This window comes from Pogonomyrmex barbatus, unplaced genomic scaffold, assembly GCF_055798465.1.
Source record: "Pogonomyrmex barbatus isolate J1 unplaced genomic scaffold, ASM5579846v1 scaffold2, whole genome shotgun sequence".
In the NCBI taxonomy this organism is placed as follows: Eukaryota; Metazoa; Arthropoda; class Insecta; order Hymenoptera; family Formicidae; genus Pogonomyrmex; species Pogonomyrmex barbatus.
The window spans coordinates 68,335-90,537 of record NW_028297116.1 but is presented as its reverse complement, the minus strand read 5'-3'; the positions used below and the strand labels follow the sequence as shown (position 1 = coordinate 90,537).

The 22,203-nt window shown below is 37.9% G+C and overlaps 4 protein-coding genes across 6 annotated transcripts; 2 read left to right on the top strand and 2 right to left on the bottom strand.

Annotated features, from left to right (window-relative positions):
• The first annotated feature begins 677 nt into the window (after positions 1-677).
• Positions 678-6,518, top strand: LOC105426007 (uncharacterized). The gene is made up of 6 exons (XM_011637064.3): positions 678-1,648; positions 3,917-4,033; positions 4,324-4,402; positions 4,480-4,645; positions 5,019-5,156; positions 5,328-6,518. Exons 1-6 carry the CDS (start codon positions 1,188-1,190, stop codon positions 5,630-5,632), a joined length of 1,266 nt encoding a protein of 421 aa, XP_011635366.2. The 5' UTR covers positions 678-1,187; the 3' UTR covers positions 5,633-6,518.
• A 189-nt stretch (positions 6,519-6,707) lies between these two features.
• LOC105426008 (uncharacterized) lies at positions 6,708-9,137 on the bottom strand. The gene is made up of 5 exons (XM_011637065.3): positions 8,645-9,137; positions 8,016-8,325; positions 7,772-7,918; positions 7,593-7,698; positions 6,708-7,375 (listed from the first exon to the last, which is right to left on the bottom strand). The coding sequence occupies exons 1-5, from the start codon at positions 8,788-8,790 to the stop codon at positions 6,891-6,893; spliced, it is 1,194 nt and encodes a 397-aa protein (XP_011635367.2). The 5' UTR covers positions 8,791-9,137; the 3' UTR covers positions 6,708-6,890.
• A 567-nt stretch (positions 9,138-9,704) lies between these two features.
• On the top strand, positions 9,705-16,801 carry Nrk (Neurospecific receptor kinase). The gene is made up of 7 exons (XM_011637066.3): positions 9,705-10,239; positions 10,330-10,520; positions 10,653-10,914; positions 10,994-11,236; positions 11,471-11,655; positions 11,928-12,576; positions 12,791-16,801. The coding sequence occupies exons 1-7, from the start codon at positions 10,176-10,178 to the stop codon at positions 13,153-13,155; spliced, it is 1,959 nt and encodes a 652-aa protein (XP_011635368.1). The 5' UTR covers positions 9,705-10,175; the 3' UTR covers positions 13,156-16,801.
• Positions 16,802-16,979: 178 nt separating this feature from the next.
• Positions 16,980-22,039, bottom strand: LOC105426010 (RUN domain-containing protein 1). Of its 3 annotated transcripts, none has more exons than XM_089076366.1 (10): positions 21,882-22,039; positions 21,543-21,760; positions 21,199-21,292; positions 20,965-21,132; positions 20,269-20,449; positions 20,105-20,199; positions 18,877-19,725; positions 18,528-18,625; positions 18,336-18,430; positions 16,980-18,289 (listed from the first exon to the last, which is right to left on the bottom strand). In XM_089076366.1, the coding sequence occupies exons 1-10, from the start codon at positions 21,882-21,884 to the stop codon at positions 18,189-18,191; spliced, it is 1,902 nt and encodes a 633-aa protein (XP_088932492.1). In that variant the 5' UTR covers positions 21,885-22,039; the 3' UTR covers positions 16,980-18,188. The 3 variants fall into 3 exon arrangements, with proteins under 3 accessions (XP_088932492.1, XP_025073790.2, XP_025073791.2); XM_025218005.2 differs by having other exon boundaries at positions 16,980-18,281; XM_025218006.2 differs by having other exon boundaries at positions 16,980-18,281; positions 21,543-21,764; positions 21,882-22,025.
• Positions 22,040-22,203: the final 164 nt, after the last annotated feature.

Here is a 22,203-nt window from a genome sequence, read left to right as displayed (position 1 = left end):
TTCAATTTTTGCGGAAATCTTCCTTTTGAAGTGTGAAATTACATGAAATACGCATCGCGTCGTGACAAGAGCGACTCGCGTGCAACTGTCACGTGTGTGTACGCACGGGGGAGGGGAACAAGAGAAGGAGGGAGAGAGAAAGACGAAAATAGAAAATGACGATGGGTGCTAGAGAGCGAGAGCGAGAGCGAGAGCGAGAGAGAGAGAGAGAGAGAGAGAGAGAGAGAGAAGGAAACGCGATATATATATAGATTTTATATATATATACTACCACAAACACACACACACACACACACACACACACACACACAATTCGGACGAAATAATACTAGAGTCAGTCTATACGTCAGTCGGCCTCCATTGCGCGCGCGTCATTGTCGGGTCGTGCAGAACTGTGCAGAACAAAACGGCGCACAAAGCGTGCATCGTTTCATCACAGCTTTCTCACGAAATACGCGTCGGCCTCACGTTCCGCCGTCATTGTCGAAAGGCAATCTCGTCTATAAACAAGGAGCGTGCATGCTTTTCACTGGCGCAGGTATAAGAATTGTTAATAGTCAAGTAGAAAAGAAAAAAGAAGAGAGAGAGAGGGAGAAGGAAAAAAGAGGAGAAAGAGATCGAAGAGAGGGTGTAGAATAAAGGTGCGCCTACCAAGTGCTCGTCTCAGGGTGACGGAGGAGGGGGGGAGGGGGGGTGTGTATGCTCTTGGACCAACAGCTGTAGCCGAAGCTGCGTTCCTCTTCGTCTCTCGGCATTCGATCCCGCACGCGCCGTCATCTCGCTTCTACGTTCCATTCTTGCCCGTCCCCGTTCCCCCACCCTTGCCGTCACAACAACGACGACGGCGGCGGCGGTGGTGACGGCGGCAACAACAGCAGCTGCCGCGCTGCCGAAGAAGACCCTCACAGCGGGGCGCACATCGTCGCATCGCGTCGCACTCGCCCCAGAGAGGCTGTCACGGTGCGCTATTAATATATCCCTTCGAGAAGCGCGCAACAGTAGTCCACGACCGTCTTCAGAAGTGTGAACGCGGAGCGAGAAGTGTTTTGGTCATGCTCGGCTACGACGGTGACGATTAGTCGTGCCGGAATATTCGAGGAGAGCAGGAGGACATCACCGAGAGACGAGGCCGAGACGACTATTACGACGATTACAAAGACGATCGACGTGTTCGCGTTCCGAGGACTATGGAGCGACTCGGGATTCGGGAGCGACTCCCGGCCGGTCGCCGGATCGTGATACGGGTCACGGGATGGTTCCTTTGGGACGTGTGCAATTGGATGTATCGACGGGCGATGGGCCTCGACGTGGGACGCGACAATGGTGACGGTAACGCGATGGCGACGGCGATGACCTCGTCGAAGTCCCAGAAAGAGACGACCGTCGCGTCGTCGTCGTCATCGTCGTCGTCGTCGTCGTCATCGTCGCCGTCGTCGTCGTCGTCGTCGTCGTCATCGTCGTCGTCGTCGTCGTCGTCTTCGTCGTCATCGTCGTCGCGCGAGCGCGAATTGTCGGGCCGTAACGAGTTCGCGGTGTGCCAGAGCGAAATGTGCCGATATTGTCGTGCCATGGAGAAGACGCTGTTCTGGGAGGATTTCACCTTCTTCATCAACCTTTACCTGATCATCGGGCTCAACGCGGCGTTCTGGTGAGTCCGGCGCTCGAGAGTCGCGCACGCGCGCACCCCGTTGTTCTTTTTCTCCTCATCGTCGCACCGAAATCAGTTCTTTCGACACCGCGTGTCACGATAAAGATAGAGAGAAGGAAAACTAGAAGGGAAATTCGAATGATTCTTTCTTTGTCTCTTTTTTTTTTGTTCTTCCCGAGTGTCTCGAGAGCTCCGAGAATTTGTTACGCGATGTTCGTGTCGAACGTCGAAGAAAAGACCACGTGCATCGCTCTTGTAAAAATTTAATACTCGAAGATAGTGATTAATTACTTATTTTGAATATTAAATTGGATATTTGTAAAGGTCAGTTTTCTTCTGGTATTTAAATTTCTGATAATTAGACTTTTATTTTTATTATATTTAATCAATCCTACATTTTGTTTCGTTCTTTTCTTTCGTTCAGTCATTCGAGAATGCAAAAGATAATTCTGGAAAAAATTTGGCAGGAATTTTATATATAGATAATATTAGAAGGTAGTGATTAATTACTTATTTTGAATATTATATTGGATATCTATAAAGGTGTCTAGTTTTCTTCCGGTAATTAAATGACTTTTGTTTCTATTATATTCAGTCGAGTTTACATTTCTCGTTTCGTTCTTTTTTTTTCATTCGATCATTCGAGAACGCAAAAGACAATTCTGGAAAAAATTTCAAAGGAATTTTATATATTTTATAGAATTTTATATATTTTATATAACACTAGAAGATAGTGATTAATTACTTATTTCGAAAATTGGATATTTGTAATGGCATTTAGTTTTTTCCGATAATTAAATGACTTTTGTTTCTATTATATTCAGTCGAGCTATATACATTTTTCGTTTCGTTCTTTCCTTTTGTTCATCTTTCGAGAACGCAAAAGATGATTCTGCAAAATATCGGAAAAAATTTCATAAATTTCTTTGGCTAGTCGCTGGTCGCATTCGCGCTTTCTCTCTCTCTCTCTCTCTCTCTCTCTCTCTCTCACACACACACACACACACACACACACACACACACACACACACACACACACACACACACTTCTCCCCTATCTTTTAAAGGGTACCGCGTTTAAAGGGCACATTGCGTGCATGCTCTTTCCCCTTCCCTATCGCGATTTCTCTCACGGGGAGGGAGTAACGGCGATGACAATCAGCGTGTTTATTATCGCGAACGCGTGCATCTTCGGTTAGCAGCGTTATTGCGCTGTTATCGTCGCGCCTACGTCTTTCCGTTTCTTTTTCCATCGCTCACGGTTGTGTTTTGCATCCCGCGTTGACGCGCCGTGCCTCCGGCCGTCCGTGACGTCACATCGCATTACGCCGCGCCGCGTCGCGTCGCGCCGCATCGCGACGTTACAGCTGTTTTAACGTTTCGTGTCCACAAGAGTAGCTTCGCCTTCTAGGTCAAGGCCCCCTTTCCGAACGGTTGCTCGTGGGGATCTCGCGCGATGCCGACACGCAACAAGCATGTACGCAATAAACACATGCGCGCGCGTATAACGGATACACATTTTGCAATCACGGCTCGCGCGCGCATACCTGATTATTCGTAGTAAACCGCGTAAATGCGCGGTGTTATCTGGAATCTCGATAAAATTCTTCGTGTTTGGACGTCATCGGATCGTGCCCACCTCGTGCCGAGCTGTCCTCTCGATTTTTCGAATTCTCGGCCCGGCGATCGAAGGACACGCGGCGAATTGAATTTGTCCTTGAAGCAATTTGCAAATAACGTATTTACCCGTTCAATTTGATCGAAAGGATAAACCTGTCCTGTTCTCCTACCTCCTTCGCATCGCGATTGCCATGCCAGTTGCAAAAGTTGTTGTTTGTGTCCGCGCGCGATAAGATCGCCGAACAAAAAATTTTATAAGCGCGTATGTGTCGTGTGCGTAATTATAATATATAAATAAATCAACGCAGAAAAGTTCGATGTTTTTCTGCAATTGCAAAACAAGGTGATGCGATGAGTCTTTTAAATACGAGTGATACGAGTTATTTCTTATCGAATTTATTCTGCTTCGGATGTTCTTTTTTTACCTCCAATGTAATGAATTTTCAATTTTTTCCAACATCTGTCTGTTACGAGTCCATTTTAAATTTGGCCTTCGTTTCTGGCCTAAAACTATAAAAGAACATGTGAAAGCAAGAATAAGAAAAGCTTAGCTTTTTAAGGAAAAATTTCGGATTTCTATATAAATGAATGATTCCGACTGCTTAACGCTATTGTATTTGCAGATTTATGATGTATCGCTTTTTACAGGATTTATAGCCTGACGGGGATATCGGCTTCACAGATGCCTTTTAGAATTGTCACTGTTTATTTTATTATTCAAATAATGATCGCTTTCAAGTTCATGGATACTCTAGCCCCTGCAGAGTAAGTTGTTGCTTGAGTCCTTATATGTTTTCTTTGAATAACAACGCGTTTTTCTTGCGTTTTTCTTGCCATTAAATCATCTCGAACTTTTTCACTCATCATTGTTTATTAATAATACGATCATTAACAAAATATATTCGGTAACAACACTATATTAATAATAATAATTTTTAATAAGTAACAATTTTCGATTAATGAAATACAATATAATATATAGTATTATGAACAATATAAAATTATCTATGGTAAAAAATAAGAAATGATACGACCTTTTGGTAAATACATTTCAGGGAGCGTCAGAGGGTATGCAGTAGCCTTCATTGGTTGTGGAAAAGTTTAAGGAAGTTGCGAAGCGAGAAACCAGGACTGGTAAAATCCCAATGATAAAAAATATTATTTTATAAATTTTTTGGAAGAGAGATTGGAAATTATATACTACTTTTCAGCATTGCGCTGTCCTCTGTCTCGTGGCCTTCGGCCTATGGCTCTTCGGACATATTAATCTATCAACCTCTTATTCGATATATTGGGGCATTGTACTGGGCTCTCTAATACTGCGATTACCGTTGAAACTGTCCGACAAAGTATCGGAGTACTTCATGTCGCACAGAGGTAAGCAAAAGATCCGAACTTTTATAAGAAAATTCGGCTCGATATTGATTTAAATTAATTTAATCTAATTTAGAACAAATTAATTTTTGTATTATCTAATATAATCATACATAATATATAAATTTTAACTTAAATGAAATATCAGATGACGTTCGAAAAACTCTTAATTCAAGAATACTTTTGTTCAGATATTTTTTTATATTTGTTTTCATATTTCTTTTATTTACCGAATTTTTATACAATTTATATAATTTATTCGCGTTTTTCTCATTTGTTCTAATCGTTAATTATATAATTTAATGCGATGCATTTTGCCATGGAATGTTTATATGACGTTGATGACATTTATATTGATGATTCATAATTTTTTCAGAATGGCAATGTGATAGTGAAATCGAAGATGAGTTTTTACCTGTGGTGACCGAAGCGAATTTACAAGTATTGAATCGAGTGGGAGAGACGGGCGATCATTCGCCAACACCGACAAGCGTGCAGTCGGATACTCAAAACGGTAGTGTAATAAAAACTTTACTGAAGTTTAAATTGTGTTCTATGTGATATATGATGATTAGTTTCCTTCATATTTATCTATAATATTCGATAATTTAAAATAAGTTTGTTTAATAATTTTCTATTCATCCTATCCTATCTCCTCCGTTACATCTTATCGCATTGTTTACAGATTCATTTTATGACGAGGATTTTATCGAGGGTCTTCAAGAGATAGCATTCAGTATACCCTATCACGGGGAAGGTAGCACCGACGGTGTCGAACTATCGGAACTGGAGCTCAGCGTCGGCGAAAACGACGCCGAAGAGAACGGTATAAAGTTTCAGACTGGTCATTTCGAGAAGAGTTCCTCGTCTTCTTCTGAAGAAGTCTTCGACGCAAAGAAAATTGTCGCCGTGAGCAGCAGCGACGAGAGCAATGGCGATAGTGATTTCGAGATAATCGACAAGGATGAAATAACGGAGATGGAAATATGATGGAGCTCGACGAACGCCGCAGAAAAAAGTGGTATTACGTACGCTTAATTATAATACAAAGCTAAAAGAACCATCCCTGATCTTTATAATTGGTCGCATATCAAATAAAAAGAATTAAATCGAGCAACGATAAACAATTAGCGACCTCGCTTCAAACATTGCCGATTGCCTCGGCCGAATGTGATGACGTATGTAGAATAATAAAAGGAAAAATAAAATCCATTTTATTTAACGATTGTCTCCCGATCGTAACACTCGCGTACAAAGTATCCGATGTTGGAACCTTCGAAAGGGCGAAGATGAGAAAAAAGGAAAATTTATTTATTTGGATGAATTCAGTCGAACACCTACATTTTTTAATCTCCGCCGCTTCTAATCTTCCGTTGCAAAAGAAGTAATAAGGAATAGATAGGCAGAGATTTGAGAATAGGGGGACTCAACTGTAGATACGTATATATGTACAATGTGATACCGCTAGTATCGTATTTAATGTCTTGGATGATAAATAGGCGTATGTACATTTGCAATGTAATAAATATGCACCTGTGTACAAATGTTTTAACCCGAAGTGTCAGTTTGTTTGACCTAATTGCTTGTAATTAAGCGACTGCAACGGCGCAGTGTGACAGCAAGACGCGGAGGTACCTAAAAATGATCAATAAAAACTGTACTCCGGTAACGCGACAAATTTAGATGTATAAGAATGTATCATATTGTAACAATGTGTCTGTGAGGTGTGCATAAAAAAGAAACAATGCGCGAGAAGATATTGACAAAGTGTTTGTCGAGCGCGTTTTTGTAGCCCGTTTATAATTGGTGTTTGCCGTCTTGCTCTTGTCTATGCATCTCGTACATTTGAAAATACACGATACAGACGATACAGAAATATACTGTTATTATTATATGCGTATAATCTTACCTCGTAAATGTGGCGTCACTGGAAATTTTCGGCAGTCTTGAAAATAGAGTAGACACTCTATCTGTCTCTTTCTCCTATCCCAGCGTTACTCGCGAAATAACAAATAGGATCGACATCAAAACAAAATATTTTAAAAAATAATTTTCATTTTATATATATATATATATATATATATATATATATATATATATATATATATTAAAAATATTTAATCGCTCCGATTAATTAAAAATGTTTGATTTCTTGTATACAAAAACATTTTTGTATACTTTACATTTTTAAAAACAATCTATTCTTTTTTCATTTTCTCGCGAATCTTTTTAAACATGTTATATTTTCTTATGTTGTTTCTGCTGTATCTATAAATTTAGATGCGCTCCCTTCTATGATCTTCGACTCTGTATTGCACTCAAGTCTACCGTAACTCTCCTCATTGCAAGTATTAGCTACAATTGGCACTGCATTATTTACATCAACCAGCGCCGCGTTAGTTGCATCATCCAACGCTGCATTATTTACATCAACTGGCCCTACATTAGTTGCATCATCTACCGTTGCATTATTTACATCATCCGATACCGCATTTGCATCAGCCGGCGTCGCATTATTTACATCAATCGGCATTGTGTTATCAATATCAATAGGCGTTATATTATTTACATCAATCGACATTGAACTATTTACATCGACAGATTTTAAATTTATCGTCTTCTCTTTGGATTGCACAGAAACGATCGGCCGAGCGTTTTTTCTCTCCGGTAATACTTTTAGGAACGCTTCCTGCCAAGTATTACCCTCTGAGATTCTTAGTAATATTTCAAAAACTGAAAAAAGTTCAATCTTTAAAATAAAAATCTCAACGTACAACTTGCCTGTATTGTTGAAATTTAATTATAATAGCAATACATTTCTATTTGCCTTAAACAAATTCGATTCAATTCACAGTTTGTTTTTAAAAATAATGGAAAATTGAAGATGCTCATAGAGATGACTATAATCATTTTGTGAAAATGAGAGAATTTAATGTCTCAGGATGCTTACCATGATCAATAGTCAACACTTTCCTTGCCTTCATCTGTAGGAATTTGTCTAACGGCAGTCGGCCATGCCTAACGCCAGCTTCTATCGCAAGCTTGTGGCACATTCCCTATTTAATTTAAAAAATTAATTTAAAAAGAAAGAAAAAGATTTGCCGAAGAACAAGAGGAAAAATATCTCACTTTATGCGCATTATGATCGACAAGACCACCTATGACATATGTGCAATCATGTTCCAGACGATCTATCACGTTTTTCGACTCACTTGTGAGATATATGATTTTGTCTTTGGGATAAACATCTATGTACGAATTTGTGTGAAAGCAGACCTGCAATTCAATATAAATTAAGAAGTTTCTCAATATTAATTCTCTATGATATAAAAAATATAAAGAAAAATATATACACTTAGTTGCAACCACGTACATCCCAGTGTTCATATCCATTGTGCTTCTCCATGCTGGCACGCGACTTGCCAGTAAAGCTGGTGAGGGAAAATTGCATGGGTGCTGCTGCTCTTCTATTCAAAGTATAGCACCTTAATATCTGCTTGGTTAGCTTAGCAATATCCTTATCGATCATTAACTCATCAAATGATAAGTCAATGGTTACTGTGAGTGTACAAGCACTCGCTGCCATAGTGCTTCTTTTTAATACTTTTCTGGACGGACCTAGGCTCAGATTATTCGCACGTGCATATGCACGTTTTTCCCTTGCTTTAATCCTCTCTTTCAATCTACAGCGATAAATTAGCGATATTAACATGGGATGGTTAAAAAAAAATCAATTTTCTTTCATATAGAGAAAAAATCGCGTTTTCATATAAAAATTTATTGAAATAAAAAAATAACATGTGAAATCTCTTCCAGATTGTTACAAGTGAATGTGAAAGTTACATATATGGGGAAATTATATATATGTGAAGTAGTGGATATGTGGATTTCTTTTTGTAAATGAAAATAAATTTTATTCTGAAAATAAAGCATGATGCGATAGCATAACACACGAGTCGAAGTTACGTCACTATCGCGTGCTATCGGCACGCAATTTCTAACCTTCTTTCGTTCTTTCGTTCTAGCCACATCTTTTCTTTCCGCAATCGCTTCACTTGACGTTTACTCATTTTCGTTGATGATTCTGCTAAATTAGCCGCAACGACAGTCGCATTATCTATCGTAGAATTTATGTCCATATCGTCCATATCGTCAAATAATAAAAAAAAGTTTCCCCGGCGTGACCCACGTGTATCACGTACGATCCAGCTTGCCTATCTTCCTCTCTTTCTTTTACTCCTTTTTTCGAATCTCGGATTGGGAAACGACTTCTTAATCCACATTTAGCTGACAATTTTTTTTTTCTCAATATTGATTATAAATTGATACTTATTTTATTGATAAGCCAATATTTTATTTCTTTTTAGTTTCTGTAATAATACAAACTGTGCTTGCAGAATTTTCAGGTTAAAATTCAAAATTGCATGAGTTGAATAATTAAAAGTAGAATACGATACGATTTATCGAACTATTAGCTTCGCCGCCTGGTGATATTTTTGCGAATTAGGCATAATTTTCCCAATAGATTGCATAAAATACGCGCTCTCTGGCGACTGCACTATAAAACTGCAATATAAAAATTCAAACGTTGATTTTGACGTTGATTCGTCATATATGCTTTTTTTAATCGAGATTCATTAAAAATTACGTTCAAAAGTATAATAATATTACGAACAATTTCTTCTGCATCTTTTTTTTTAATAATCTTCAGTCTCACAAATCTATTGCGGTCATTAAATATGTATACAGGGTGTCTTATTTTAATTACATTCAAATATCCCAAAGAAATATTGAAAAATTATAAGAATATTTGAGAATCAAGTTTTCTTGCAGATTTTTATTATCTCATTATTTATCTACAAAAAAGTATTCTTGTTAGATTCCAAAAAAGTCGTTCGTTATCGAAACAATAATTTTAGAAAATGTTTAACATCCAAAGTTTCTAAAACGATGTTTTTAAGACTAAAATGTTTATTAAAATTATTTTTTCATAAAATGACTTAAAAAATCAGCTCGTTGAATATTGAACAATATTTAAGAAACACCCTGTATATTCGTACACGCCGAGGCAGCTCCGTCGTAATTCGTAACCTCTACCGAACGACTCGAGAGTTTACCGCCATGATCTGGAACCGCTGATCGGCACGATCGAGATATTAATATTTAAGAATTATTGCGGACTTCATGTGCGCGATTGTTTACGGCGCTCGTTATGGAATGGCATAATATATCATCCATTACCCGAAAGATACGGCTGTCGCCGTGTATGAAATCCCTATCGGCCTATCAGGACGGCTCGATGTTAACCGCCAAGCAAACCTAAAAGGAGGTCACCGGTTTCCTTATCAAACATGTGAACCTTCCTCTGGATTCTCGCATCGCGACTTCACGTATATATACAGAGTGGAATCTGCATATACATATACATATATATATATGTATAAATATATATCTGTATATATATATATATATATATATGTGTGTGTGTGTGCGTGTGTGTGTGTGTGTATGTATATATAGATGATTGTAAATAATGGTGTTTTGGGCCATTGTTTACTCGCTGGTGATATTCCTGCACTTCGGTTGCCTGCAAGCAAGTACGTATGCCTGCACCATTGATATTTAATTGATCTGATGTCAAGTGTAAATCTATGACAAGAATGTTCATGTTTTTCTTTCACTCTCAGAACCGGAGTCGCAAGGTTACTGTGCCCCATACAGCGGCAAGATCTGCAAGAGGTACCTCAGTGGCATTGGGAAGGTATGGTTTAATGACTCCAATGACAATCCCGGTGGATGGCTGAATGAGAAGATTACGGCAGATCTGTGGGAGGAACTGATATCGACTCTTTTGGAGCCATGTCGCTCAGCTGCAGAGGTATGCTACCTTGAAACTTTGAGAAAGTTTTAAAATGAACTTCAAGAAAGAAATATAAACTATTCCAAAGAAATGTTGCTTCTACATTCTACACTCTACATTCTTTTTTGTCTAATCTTATGTCTCTTGCAGAAAATGCTCTGCATGTATGCATTTCCACTGTGTCATGAATCAGTAGGTCTATCTCTATGCTATGAAGACTGCATGGCCGTGCGCCAGCAGTTTTGCTTCAATGACTGGGCAATTATCGAGGATAACAAACAGAGAGACATTTACATCCGTTCACGTGGACACTTTGTGCTACCAGAATGTGAGAGTTTGCCTAAAATCAATAAGGAGACGCCCAGCTGTTCACATGTACATTTGACTGACATGAACGAGGAAATCGTCACTTGTAAGTTATCATTTCCTTCGAATAATGTCAAAGATATAATTGAATATTGAGGATGTTTATTAATATTGGTTTTTTTTAGATGATTGCATCAGAGGCAATGGTAGATTTTATATGGGGAAGGTGAACAAGACTAAATTTGGTTTAGACTGCCAGTCATGGAGCGCGCAAATACCACACAGTCATGATAAACCGCCTGACGTTTTCCCGCAGATTCGCCACGGTGAAAATTACTGTAGAAACGCGGGCGGCGACGAACCGATGCCATGGTGTTTCACGACTGATCCCCTGATACGCTGGCAGCATTGCGATATTCCTGTATGTGGTGGGTACAATCTAAATATATTAAAAAGTTTTAGAGTATAAGTTAACGATTCTCTATAATAGCTTCTCTTTTCAATTCTATTAACAATAATATTTAGAATAAAAAACAACAGAAAAGTAATAAAATATTCAATATCAAATATCCTGTATCAGTTTTTATGGAATATATTCTAAATATTTGTCAATTTGATACTTGGCTGTCTCAGTCAAATAATGATACGATATTTTTGTTCAGATAACGTTACAACTAAAGTGGAAATTGAACCAAAGGACATAATGATGGATACTTTATTTAACAATACACTGGTACTTATACTATCTGCGTTGGGCTTCATAATCGTAACCGGTGCACTGTTATCTATTTTGCTAAGTCAAAGACTGCACAAACGTCATCGAGGCTATAATCCGACTGATAATCAAGTATGTTTATTTATTTGATTATCATGAAGAAATAATATTTGTAAAATTTTTATAAACTACACTTTGATAAAGTTGATTGATATTTGTGTGATATAATCAAATTATAATTTTTTTTTTAAATAAGATACTTAAATAAGATAAGATATTTCATATATAAGATTAATTATTCTCAAATAATTCTATCAAATCTTTTTCTCGTTCATATTTGCAATCTCACTCTTGATTTCTTGTTTCGACTTTTTATGATCTTCAAACGTCTTTCCTCTTTACAGGATGTGAATATTGATTTAGATAAGTTACCGAACAACGAGGCGTATCATAAGACGAGCGCGCAGCTGAATCCCAAGTTGGAGAAGCTGGAGTTCCCGCGGAATAATATCATCTATGTGCGGGATTTAGGTCAGGGCGCATTCGGTCGCGTGTTTCAGGCGAAGGCACCGGGACTAGTTGCGGGCGAGGAGTTCACGAACGTCGCTGTGAAAATGCTGAAAGAGGAAGCGTCGGACGATCTATTGCGAGATTTCGAGCGGGAGGCGTGCCTCCTCGCCGAATTCGATCATCCAAACATTGTGAAGTTGCTGGGTGTCTGCGCGCTTGGACGGCCAATGTGCTTGCTGTTCGAGTACATGGGCCGTGGAGATCTTAACGAGTTCTTGCGCTCGTGCTCGCCCAGCAATTACGTAATCCGCGTGCCTACCACGGATGAAGGCGGTCCAACGGCGAGCGAGCCCTCGCGACTCTCGCACATGGATTTGATCAACATTGCACTGCAAGTGGCATCTGGTATGGTGTACCTATCCGACCGGAAATTTGTACATCGTGACCTGGCGACGCGCAACTGCTTGATAAATGACCAGATGATCGTCAAGATCGCAGATTTCGGCTTGTCACAAAAGATATACCTGCAGGATTATTATAAAGGTTGCCTTCTTTTTACCTTTATTATTTAGAGTATTGCTTATGCCTAAACATGCTATGAAAGGATAATCAAGTCTTCGAAGATTATTCGACAATCATTTCCCATTTCTGTGTAATACCATTTATATTTTTCTATACAGAATTCACACAATCACATGCTACTTTTAGATATATATAATCGTCATATTACTCATAATTAATCTGATAATTAATGCAGGGGATGAGCAGGACGCCATACCTGTCAGATGGATGCCACTCGAGAGTATCCTGTACAACAAGTACACTGTCGAATCGGATGTGTGGGCGTTTGCCGTGTGTCTCTGGGAGATCTTTAGCTTTGCGTTACAACCGTATTATGGAATGACGCACGAGGAAGTGGTCAAGTACATCAAGGAGGGCAACGTGTTGCGCTGCCCGGATAACACGCCGCAATCGATTTATGATCTAATGAAGCTCTGTTGGAACAGGCGGCCATCCGACCGGCCTACCTTCCGCACAATCTATCAGACTCTTGATGGTATTAAGCAGGACTTGGAGGCGGAATGCAAATCGGATAGTGTCCCGTTACGCATCCGCGTATGAATGTAATAATAACAATAATAATCGATATTTCTCGTAATGGCGTGCAGTGTGAAATTCGTGTTCGAGATGATTTAAGAGAAAGATAAAACGGATATTTTTCTTTTATTATTTTTCTCAGAAACAAAGAGTTTTGTATGAAAAAATTTTTATTTTACATGTTCATTTTTTCATAAAGAATCATCATCTTTGCCCTATCGACATCTTTTTGATTGCATGGGACATGCAGATATATATATATATATATATATATATATATATATATATATATATAAATTTCACATAAATGATGATGAAAATTAATGAAATTAATAAGTAGAATAATTAAAATATTACGCATGACAAGAAAAAATATCTTCATTCCTCTTAATTGGACGAATTTCACTCTACGCGACGATCAATTCAGAGTAAGACACATCACTGTGTGTAACTACTATTCACTCTTCGATTACATTTCCAGCTAAGTAATTTTGTATTATGTATCGTGAATATGATGTGGAATGTCTGCCTTCTTAATTGGATCCACCTCGATGCTGAATCAGTTATTAGTCGCAAGAAATGAGAAAAGGACCAATGTATAAAACAGAGGCGTGTTATCGCACAATATGCGTTAACTTCTTTTTTTTCTATTTCTTCTGCTTCAGAAGTTTTCCTGTTGGGACACTTCTAATTTATCTGTTCAGACTTTCTTTCGCTCGCGAGAAAATTTTCTATTCATTGTTCAATTAACTTTTCTGACTATTTGCAATTAGGGCTGCCACTTCTTCACTTTTTTGCTAGCTAGCTAATTTATAAATTTATAACAATCAATATAATTGTCGCGCCCGAGCGTTTCCGTTCGTGAGTGTCAAACTTTAGCCGAACTGGTCATGATGATGAAGCACGTCAACGGAACATCGATCCTTGATTAAAGGAAATGTCATCGATTATCTTTGCTTGGGTTTCGAAGGAAAGATAGAGTTTGAGAAATAGTCATGCGTTGTGCTCAAACTCTGTATTTTTTTTTTTTTCCTACAGAGCACGAGTACGAAGTACAGGAAGTATATATTCAAGAGACGCACGCAACAATATTTTTAATAACGTTTATATCGATCATGAGGATATATTGAGAATATATACATATGCGTATATTGTAATATATGTATATGTGTATATGATATTGTTTAACGTGTTGTTTTAAACTCGTTATTGCGATAAATATTATCACTCGGTAGTCGAAAGGATGAGATACTTGCTCGGTAAGCAGGGAATCCAGGCTTGATCCATGAGGTGACATTTTTCGCAAAAAATAATAGGAGTTTTCACGATTGGTTCGTGACCGGGCTCCCGTCGTGACGCACATTCTCCCTTCTTACTTTGGGAATTATTTTATATTTCTTGTTATATATAGACGAATCTAAAACAAATCTGCTTTACAAATTATTTTTTTCTGTTATTCTCTAATGTTGTCTCATAATTTTAAGGTAATACGAAAATGCGGCAGTCCTAATTACTGCAGCCGAATTCAAATAACGCTTTTTTTCGCGAGTAAAGCACTGTCGAATCTGTACAAATAGTATAAAAGCGATGTGGCTATAAAAGCGCATTTAGCAACGTTATATTTATATTAGAGGCTCCTTGATCGTTAGACATGTGTTAGGTTGTTAGATCGTTTGCTGTACCAAAAAAAAAAAAAAAAAAGAAAAGAAAAGAAAAGAAAAAGGCATAAATAATACCTATATTTAATGTGCTAAGATTAACAAGAAAAGAATTATGAGGAATGTTAAATGAAAGCGAATCATTGAATTACTGCGTACTATGGAGTTGTTATAAATTAAGGAAGAACAAAGGTGCGTCAAAGGCGATATTCTTCTGCCGACACGAGCTGCACTTCCCGCTGATTATTTATATTCCTTTAAATTATCTTTTGAATTACTCGATATTTTTACGTAGTCTTGTTTAAATATTATGCTATTGTTCATTGTGCGTACCTCGTAAAGATACGAGTAGTTTACACCGCGCATCGCGCGATATGATTCTGTGTCCTACAGAAAGACAGCTAATTGCGTCCATTTAGCTGCCTCTTAATTTAAGTAGCTCAAGTAGCTCACCTTCGACTCGCTGACTGCCTTGTTAGGAAAATAACTCGCCGTTTCGTTCGACCTGCTGTGATTTCAGCGAAGCGTATCGACTGAATCTCGTCACTGCCGCAGCTACATTCCAGGAAGTTTATTGTTTATTGTTAAGCAGTATATACACTATGAGGAATCATTTGCATCACACGTTTGCATACACGAGTGTCGTGTATAGCGAACTTCTCATGCTTTTTTTTTTTATATTATATAAATATTTTTTATCCAGAGAGTAAGAATACACATAGACTACGCAACTCTTGGTTCTCGTCGAGAGAAATATGATATCGGAGATGAAATAGACTGCCATCACGATTCCTTCTTACGATGCCACGTGCATCATCGCGCCGAGAACAAAACAGAATTGAAGAGTTCGTTTCCAAAACATCCGGGATTTTCGAAGTTTTTTATCTTCGACATAAATATCAAAACGCTTTGGAAACAAGTCTCTTGATTGATGCTCTTCCATAAATATAAACACATACACAACATATACACATACATACAAGCGTTTTTATATTGTATATTTGTATTCTGTGTAAGTAGTGCCGTACACAGATATGCAGAGTTTTTACAAAAAAGAAGAAAAACATTTTAATAAGTAAATAAACGCGTATGTAACGCAAAATGAATCAATATTGATGTTGATGACAATATTGCCAGGCGCAAGATCGTAGACTAAATAATAATAATAATAATAATTTTTGTGAACTTTGTAATATTTATTATAATTTCGTTCATCAAATTAATAACTTTTAGTTTTAATCGAAAATGCCAAGAACATTTTGAAAAGAAAAGGGAGAATTCAAGTTCGACATTTGGCTTTAATCTCTTTTTTTCGCAATATCAATTTTTTATTAATGAAACAATTATTTCGCACATGACCTATATTTGTTTTGCCATCTAGCTTATTTTTTAAATTTATATAATCTGTAATTTCTTGCTTTATTCGAAATGTCTCTGGGAATCAACATAATCAAAGCTTTTTTTTATCTTTTTACAAACACACTATTCTCGATAATTTGAAAATTTGATTCGATAATTTACAAAAGATTTATGCTTTTTTGTGAAAATTCTGGATTATCTTATCGGTGTAATAAGCGCGTATGCGTCTGTGACCAACAAGGAAATTTACTGCCACTACATATGTACTCACCGAGTTCGTACATAGCACTGTCGACATCGACGTAAACCCCATTCTTTGGCAATCGCTGCAAATATACAGCGATCCAATGCCATAACTCGTGCGAATTCTTCCAGCAAATGATCGGTGTAATGATTTTTTGTAAATAATCGATGACGTATCTTTCTCTCTCTTTTTCACGAGTCTCTGTATCGCTGACAATACCGTTTATATACCTATATTTCTACCATATTACATAGTAATATGATATACCGTACGGATCGCTCTTTCCGTTGTAGACTCTAATCGTGTCACGCTGATTCCAATAATCGGTCTAATTGTACCACAAACATCTCGAGGAAAAGTATGAAACTCTATCCCGATGTGCAAAAAATAAACAATCAATTTCGTATTACTCTGGATTACTTTCTCTACCTTGTTGCATCTTGTATAGAATATCTATAGACATTTTCATTCCAAAAAAGGATTGACTGTCATCTAAATTAAATCGCAAATTGTGAAGTTGTATATGTTAAATTAATTATTTAAAAAATTTTAATATAGGGATTAATCAGAGACATTATCATACATAGTTATGTCTTGCATCATAAGTATATTTTCTTCAATTATATGTGTCTCTATTCATCCTTCCCTCTATCTATGGAACTAATCTAAAATAATTCATTAGTTTTTTTTTTTTTTTTTTATAAAAAGCAGATTTGGTTTGCATGTCTTGTATATACATTATTCCTTACGCTAATTTATATGTATACATATACATAAAACGTCTTATGATACGATGCTCAGTGCAAGTCTCTAGTCGTGATATTATGATAATACATGTCTTTGGTATCCTCCTTTCTCTCGTAAGTAGTTGTAAATAATTGAGACGTAAATGTGCAAAATATGGAACGACTTCTTTCACCGAAGTGACTAGCCTCGCTCAATTCGGCTCTTGCCTCCTTAATACGTTACGCAATACATCGTGTTTATGTCGCAATAAAAAATATCTTGATAGATATTATAAATTCTGATTAAGATCTTTTCAAGATATTTTATGCAAACTGTGTGTGTGTGTGTGTGTGTGTGTGTGTGTGTGTGTGTGCGCGCGCGCGCGCGCGCGCGCGTGTGTGTGTGTGTGTGGTGAGAGCGCGCGCGTGTATATCACCTAGCGTTTAACAAACAAGAACAAAAATACATCTGTACATTAACTGATACTCTATACAAATACTGATAATATATCAAGGAGAATATAAATTATTATTACATTTACTAATTATTGCAATTTAACTTTCTATATGCATTTGGAGTGAACACTTAGGGACACATCTTTTCTAAGAAAAGGAATGCTTTTGTGAATGATATCGATACTTTAAACGATTCCTTAAGGGTGAGTCTCCAGAAAAGAATCACTTAAATATCTCTCTTAAATTGAAAGTATAAAGGAATTATATAAAATATGATTCAGATAGTATTAAAATTTTTTACATTTAGCAGAAATACCATTTTGTTAGAGGAAACAATGATTTCCGAATATTAATAATAGTGAAAGAAATCATATTTGAGTAAGTTTTTGTCCTCTGGTATTACCTAAATTACGTTCTTTGTATCACTTTGCATATTTTTAAATTCAAGAGAGCTATATAACTGTTCTATTCTTATCGACTCGGTTTGTATATTATTATCGTCCACTCTTGTTATACTCTTGTGTTACAGAAAGTACTGAAGATACACCTTACATTCTACATTGTCATTTGCGTGAAATGATAATGATAAAATTGATAACAATCAAAACGCGTCCTTTATGTTCTGAAACTGTCGTACGGCCAAATCCACCGGCAAGTCGAACTTGTAATTGGTAAGGCGATCCAAAGTGTGAAATGCATCCTGGAAACCTGAAAATCTTGCCATGAGAAATGAAATTTCATTTTGTTTTCATTGTGACGTACCTGTTTTTACAACGTAGCTCCATGAGAGGTAATAGTTTTCCAGAAGGTACTGGCATTGTAGGATTAACTTCAACCATATTACAAGTTTATTCGCGCTAAAATACGACGGTTATTCAATAAATTAAATTATTCGTAATTAACAATCAGGTATATGATAGACTACTTGTTAGCTTGACAATTGTTATTACTTACTTCAGAGCTGCGCATACAAACGCCTTGAAATGCGAATCGTAACTTCGTTTGTATGGACTATGAGAAGCAATGATATTGCCTATAGTCGTCAGTAAGCTCTAAGCAGCATAAAAGAAGAAACATTAAAATGTATGAAGACAATACAATAACAATTAAGAGGTTGCAGAATGTCTGCAGGGTATCTCAGAAATTGTTGTACAATCGAGGAAGAGAAAAAAATGATCTTTGGAAACTATCATAATGATCAAAAATGTATTCGTATATATTTTCCGTTTCATTTTCTTTCATCGATTGTTATTATAATTTCCTAGATACTCTGATCTTTTCTTAGAGGCGAGTCTTCTTCTACCTGTTTCGAGGAAGCTATTCTTCCGGCTGCAAGATCAAGATTGAAGCTCTGCGACAACTTCTGCGCGGGGCTGGAATTGTAACGGCGTCCATTCTTAATCTCGTAGTATTTCAGTATCAGCTCCCAGGCATGCATAAAATTCGCCGACGTGACGTCGCGTTGCGGGAAGCAACCGACGAACGGCACCACGCTGGAAGCGGCGCGCAGCACGTCCGCGGTCAAACCATGCTGCATGAGATCCCTGACCGAGGTGGCGAGGTGTTTTCTCACGGCGGACGTAAGCTTCGCGTTCGCGTGCGATGCCGAGTCCGAGTCGGACGTGTAGTCGTTTTCGTTGTCATCGATATCGTCGATGTCCTCGTCCTCGTCGTCGAGGTGACGTTGCTGCTGCTGCTGCTGCTGCTGCTGCTGTTGCTGCGACAATTCTGTAATAGTTTCCAACACGTGTTCCACGGCGATGTCCAATCTAGTGCGTAGGTCGCGCCAATTATGCACGGGATTCTTCTTGCTGTTACTGCCAAAATTCCGACGTACGCGTTCGCTGCCGCAACCTAATTGCGACATCAGAAACATATGCAAAAGCGCAACCACTTTGCGCACGGTGTTTAGGGTCCTGGTTTGATTAGTGGCACTCGCTTCATCTTCGACGGGTTTCCCACGATCGAAGCGTCGTTTGGATCCGTAAGAGGACGACGAAGTGCCACCAGCGTGTACCGGACACGCACATGTACACGCCAGGGTCTCTGTGCTGACCTCGCCTTGAAGATAATTTATGAAACGCTCCAGATCGGCGATCTGCGTCTTCAGCTGAGAGACCAATTGCTCCTTCATCTTCAACGGGCTAACAATCTATCATAAAATAGATATAATTGCTTCAAATGGACAAACAACATATTGTGCAGTTTGCTTTAGAAACATTAAAAATTCTTTGTATCACAGCTTATTAATTTGAACTTTTTTGGTTTTTGATATCGAATATGTAATATGTTTGTGAGTTGAAATTTCAAATTAGAAAGAATTATATCAAAATCTACCGTAAAATCAAATTGAGTGCTTAAGAAATTTAATCTTTTTTTTTTAGAAAATATATATAGTTTCTTTTATATTTTCGCGCGATTGATTACTTGAAAATTATTGACCGTGAAAGTCTGTGCTCCAAATTGATGAAAGAATATCCGGTAGTTCTGAAACTAATAGTAAATATAAATCTCTCTCGCTTTATACATACTTGACTTATAGCGTAATCAACTTGCCATCTGAGATCGTCCGCTGGTAATTTACACAGATCGTCGACGTTAAAGTTCAATTTTTCTTTCAAGTGACCTGTAAGCATTATGTTGATGTTACTTTCTATTCTTTTGCAATAGATGGTTACAATTATTCAGCACTTACTGATTATGATATTTTGTCTTTCCAAAATAATGCTCTGCGGTAGATCGGCGTCGCCCGTCTCATATGCGTACTTTTCCAGATCCTCCAGCTGGGATTTCAACTGACTTATTAATTCTCTCTGTTTTGTCCGTTGCAATGCCATTTTCGATTCAACCTCTGCATCCGTAATGACACCAGTCACCTATGTTACACCTATGTTACATACGACTAAAGAGCTAACTGGCTAATCAGACAGCTATTACAATTAAACAAATAGTTATGGAAAAATATTCCTTTGTTACAATCGCTATTGCGCTGCAGCTGAAAAAAGATTTAGAAAACTGCGACAAGCAACGGCAAGCGTTTAATTACCCACAACAATCCAGACCGATCAAGTATGGAGCAAAGGATCGGATATGTGTAGGTAATAAAATAAAATGGAGAAATAGAAAAAAATGTCAACTTTTATTACACATGGATAGTATAAAAATAAAAAATAATTTATATTTTACATAAGCAAATAAAATGATAAAAATGTGTAATAGACATAACAAATAAAAATATAAAAATGACTAGATATAAAACAAATAATGAAACAATGCATTAAAGCAACAAAAATTTGCTACAAAAAGCCACGATAAAATCACAAAGATACTTTAAAAGTAATAAAGAGTAAAAAAGTCATTTATGTTGAAAAGTTTGCGTTCTGTGGCTTACACTTGGATCACAGGACATGGGAGAGATTGGTGTGACAGATCCGCTCTCTAACAGTAAGCTATTCGGTACATCTGGTATTCCCCTAAATGCAAATTCTTCCAACTCTTTAAGTAGCGTCTCCTTTTCACTGGTTGGTGCATCTACAATTTGTCGTAAACGAAACTGAACCTGAAGATACAAGGATTAATTAATATTATTAAGTAAACATGAGTAAGTTCATTTTTATCCTTTTACCTGAGCAAAGTGAGTGGTTAATGCTATCAGAGATGAGTTCAACATTTCTTGTTCCTCCTCCAACATCTTTACCCTCTCTATGTCATATGCAAGGCTGATAACAAAAATTATTTCATCTGTAATTCTATAATTATTACAGGATATTTTCGAGAAATATTTGCTTTTAATATATATATAAAATGAGACAAATAAAATTCTCGTAGAGCGACTGCAATACATAACGGTAAAGTTTATGTTATCCTTTCTACATTAGGCATATGTTAGGGAGAACAGAATTTATTCTAATTTTCGCGACATGTGTATTTTTGGAAGAAAACGATAAAACCGAGTACTTGTAGACGTACTTTTCCACATTGGCGTTGACGTATTTATACTCATCCGCGAACTCATTGTCGCCGTCGTTGGCGCCAACCGGAGCCCATCTCTCCCCAGATGGTCTGCTGTCGCTGCTCTCGTCCGAGTTCTCGATCTCGTCGCTCTCGCTGAGTGTTGCTCGCGGATGTCGTCGCTCGCCCTCCATCGTCGTCTCCTTGACATTATCGCCCGTCGCTTCGCCTACTTCCTGCCTCGACAAGGAAACAATACACTGGCATATTGATCTGCGGACTGCGGTTGTGTGTCGTGAGCGCAGTGCGCTCGCGATTTTCGCATGGCACGGTCACGATGTGTGGTCATTTACGTACCATGACGATGACGCGCTCCAGTCGCGCGTGCCTCGTCCCGCGATCGCCCAGAGATCGAAATGAATGAAACTCGAGCGTCTAGATTCCTGGCTCCTCTCTCATGCCTGCGATCATTATTAATTGACAATCTGCGCACGTGTACGACCGAGACGCCACAGACGTCAGTGGTATGTACAGGTTCGCGCAAAAATCAGGCCACGCATTGAATTTTCGAGGGGTGGGGCTAACAATTTGGAAATTAGGATTCCCGCCAATCACGTCGGGGCGATTCATCGTAAGTGAGATTACGGAATCGTTCGATTGGATACGTTTCCCTCACTCG

Excerpts from the sequence above, each read along its gene's own strand:
- LOC105426008 (XM_011637065.3), bottom strand. The coding sequence starts at position 8,790 with ATGGACGATATGGACATAAATTCTACGATAGATAATGCGACTGTCGTT. Across the intron at positions 7,699-7,771 it reads TCGATCATAATGCGCATAAA|GGAATGTGCCACAAGCTTGC; the intron begins GTGAGATATTTT and ends TAAATTAAATAG. Across the intron at positions 7,376-7,592 it reads AGTGTTGACTATTGATCATG|TTTTTGAAATATTACTAAGA; the intron begins GTAAGCATCCTG and ends AACTTTTTTCAG.
- Nrk (XM_011637066.3), top strand. The coding sequence starts at position 10,176 with ATGGTGTTTTGGGCCATTGTTTACTCGCTGGTGATATTCCTGCACTTC. Across the intron at positions 10,915-10,993 it reads GAACGAGGAAATCGTCACTT|ATGATTGCATCAGAGGCAAT; the intron begins GTAAGTTATCAT and ends GGTTTTTTTTAG. Across the intron at positions 11,237-11,470 it reads TTGCGATATTCCTGTATGTG|ATAACGTTACAACTAAAGTG; the intron begins GTGGGTACAATC and ends ATTTTTGTTCAG.
- LOC105426007 (XM_011637064.3), top strand. The coding sequence starts at position 1,188 with ATGGAGCGACTCGGGATTCGGGAGCGACTCCCGGCCGGTCGCCGGATC. Across the intron at positions 1,649-3,916 it reads GGGCTCAACGCGGCGTTCTG|GATTTATAGCCTGACGGGGA; the intron begins GTGAGTCCGGCG and ends CGCTTTTTACAG. Across the intron at positions 4,646-5,018 it reads GTACTTCATGTCGCACAGAG|AATGGCAATGTGATAGTGAA; the intron begins GTAAGCAAAAGA and ends TAATTTTTTCAG.
- LOC105426010 (XM_025218005.2), bottom strand. Across the intron at positions 20,200-20,268 it reads AAGACAAAATATCATAATCA|GTCACTTGAAAGAAAAATTG; the intron begins GTAAGTGCTGAA and ends TAATGCTTACAG. Across the intron at positions 18,431-18,527 it reads TTTGTATGCGCAGCTCTGAA|CGCGAATAAACTTGTAATAT; the intron begins GTAAGTAATAAC and ends GTCGTATTTTAG.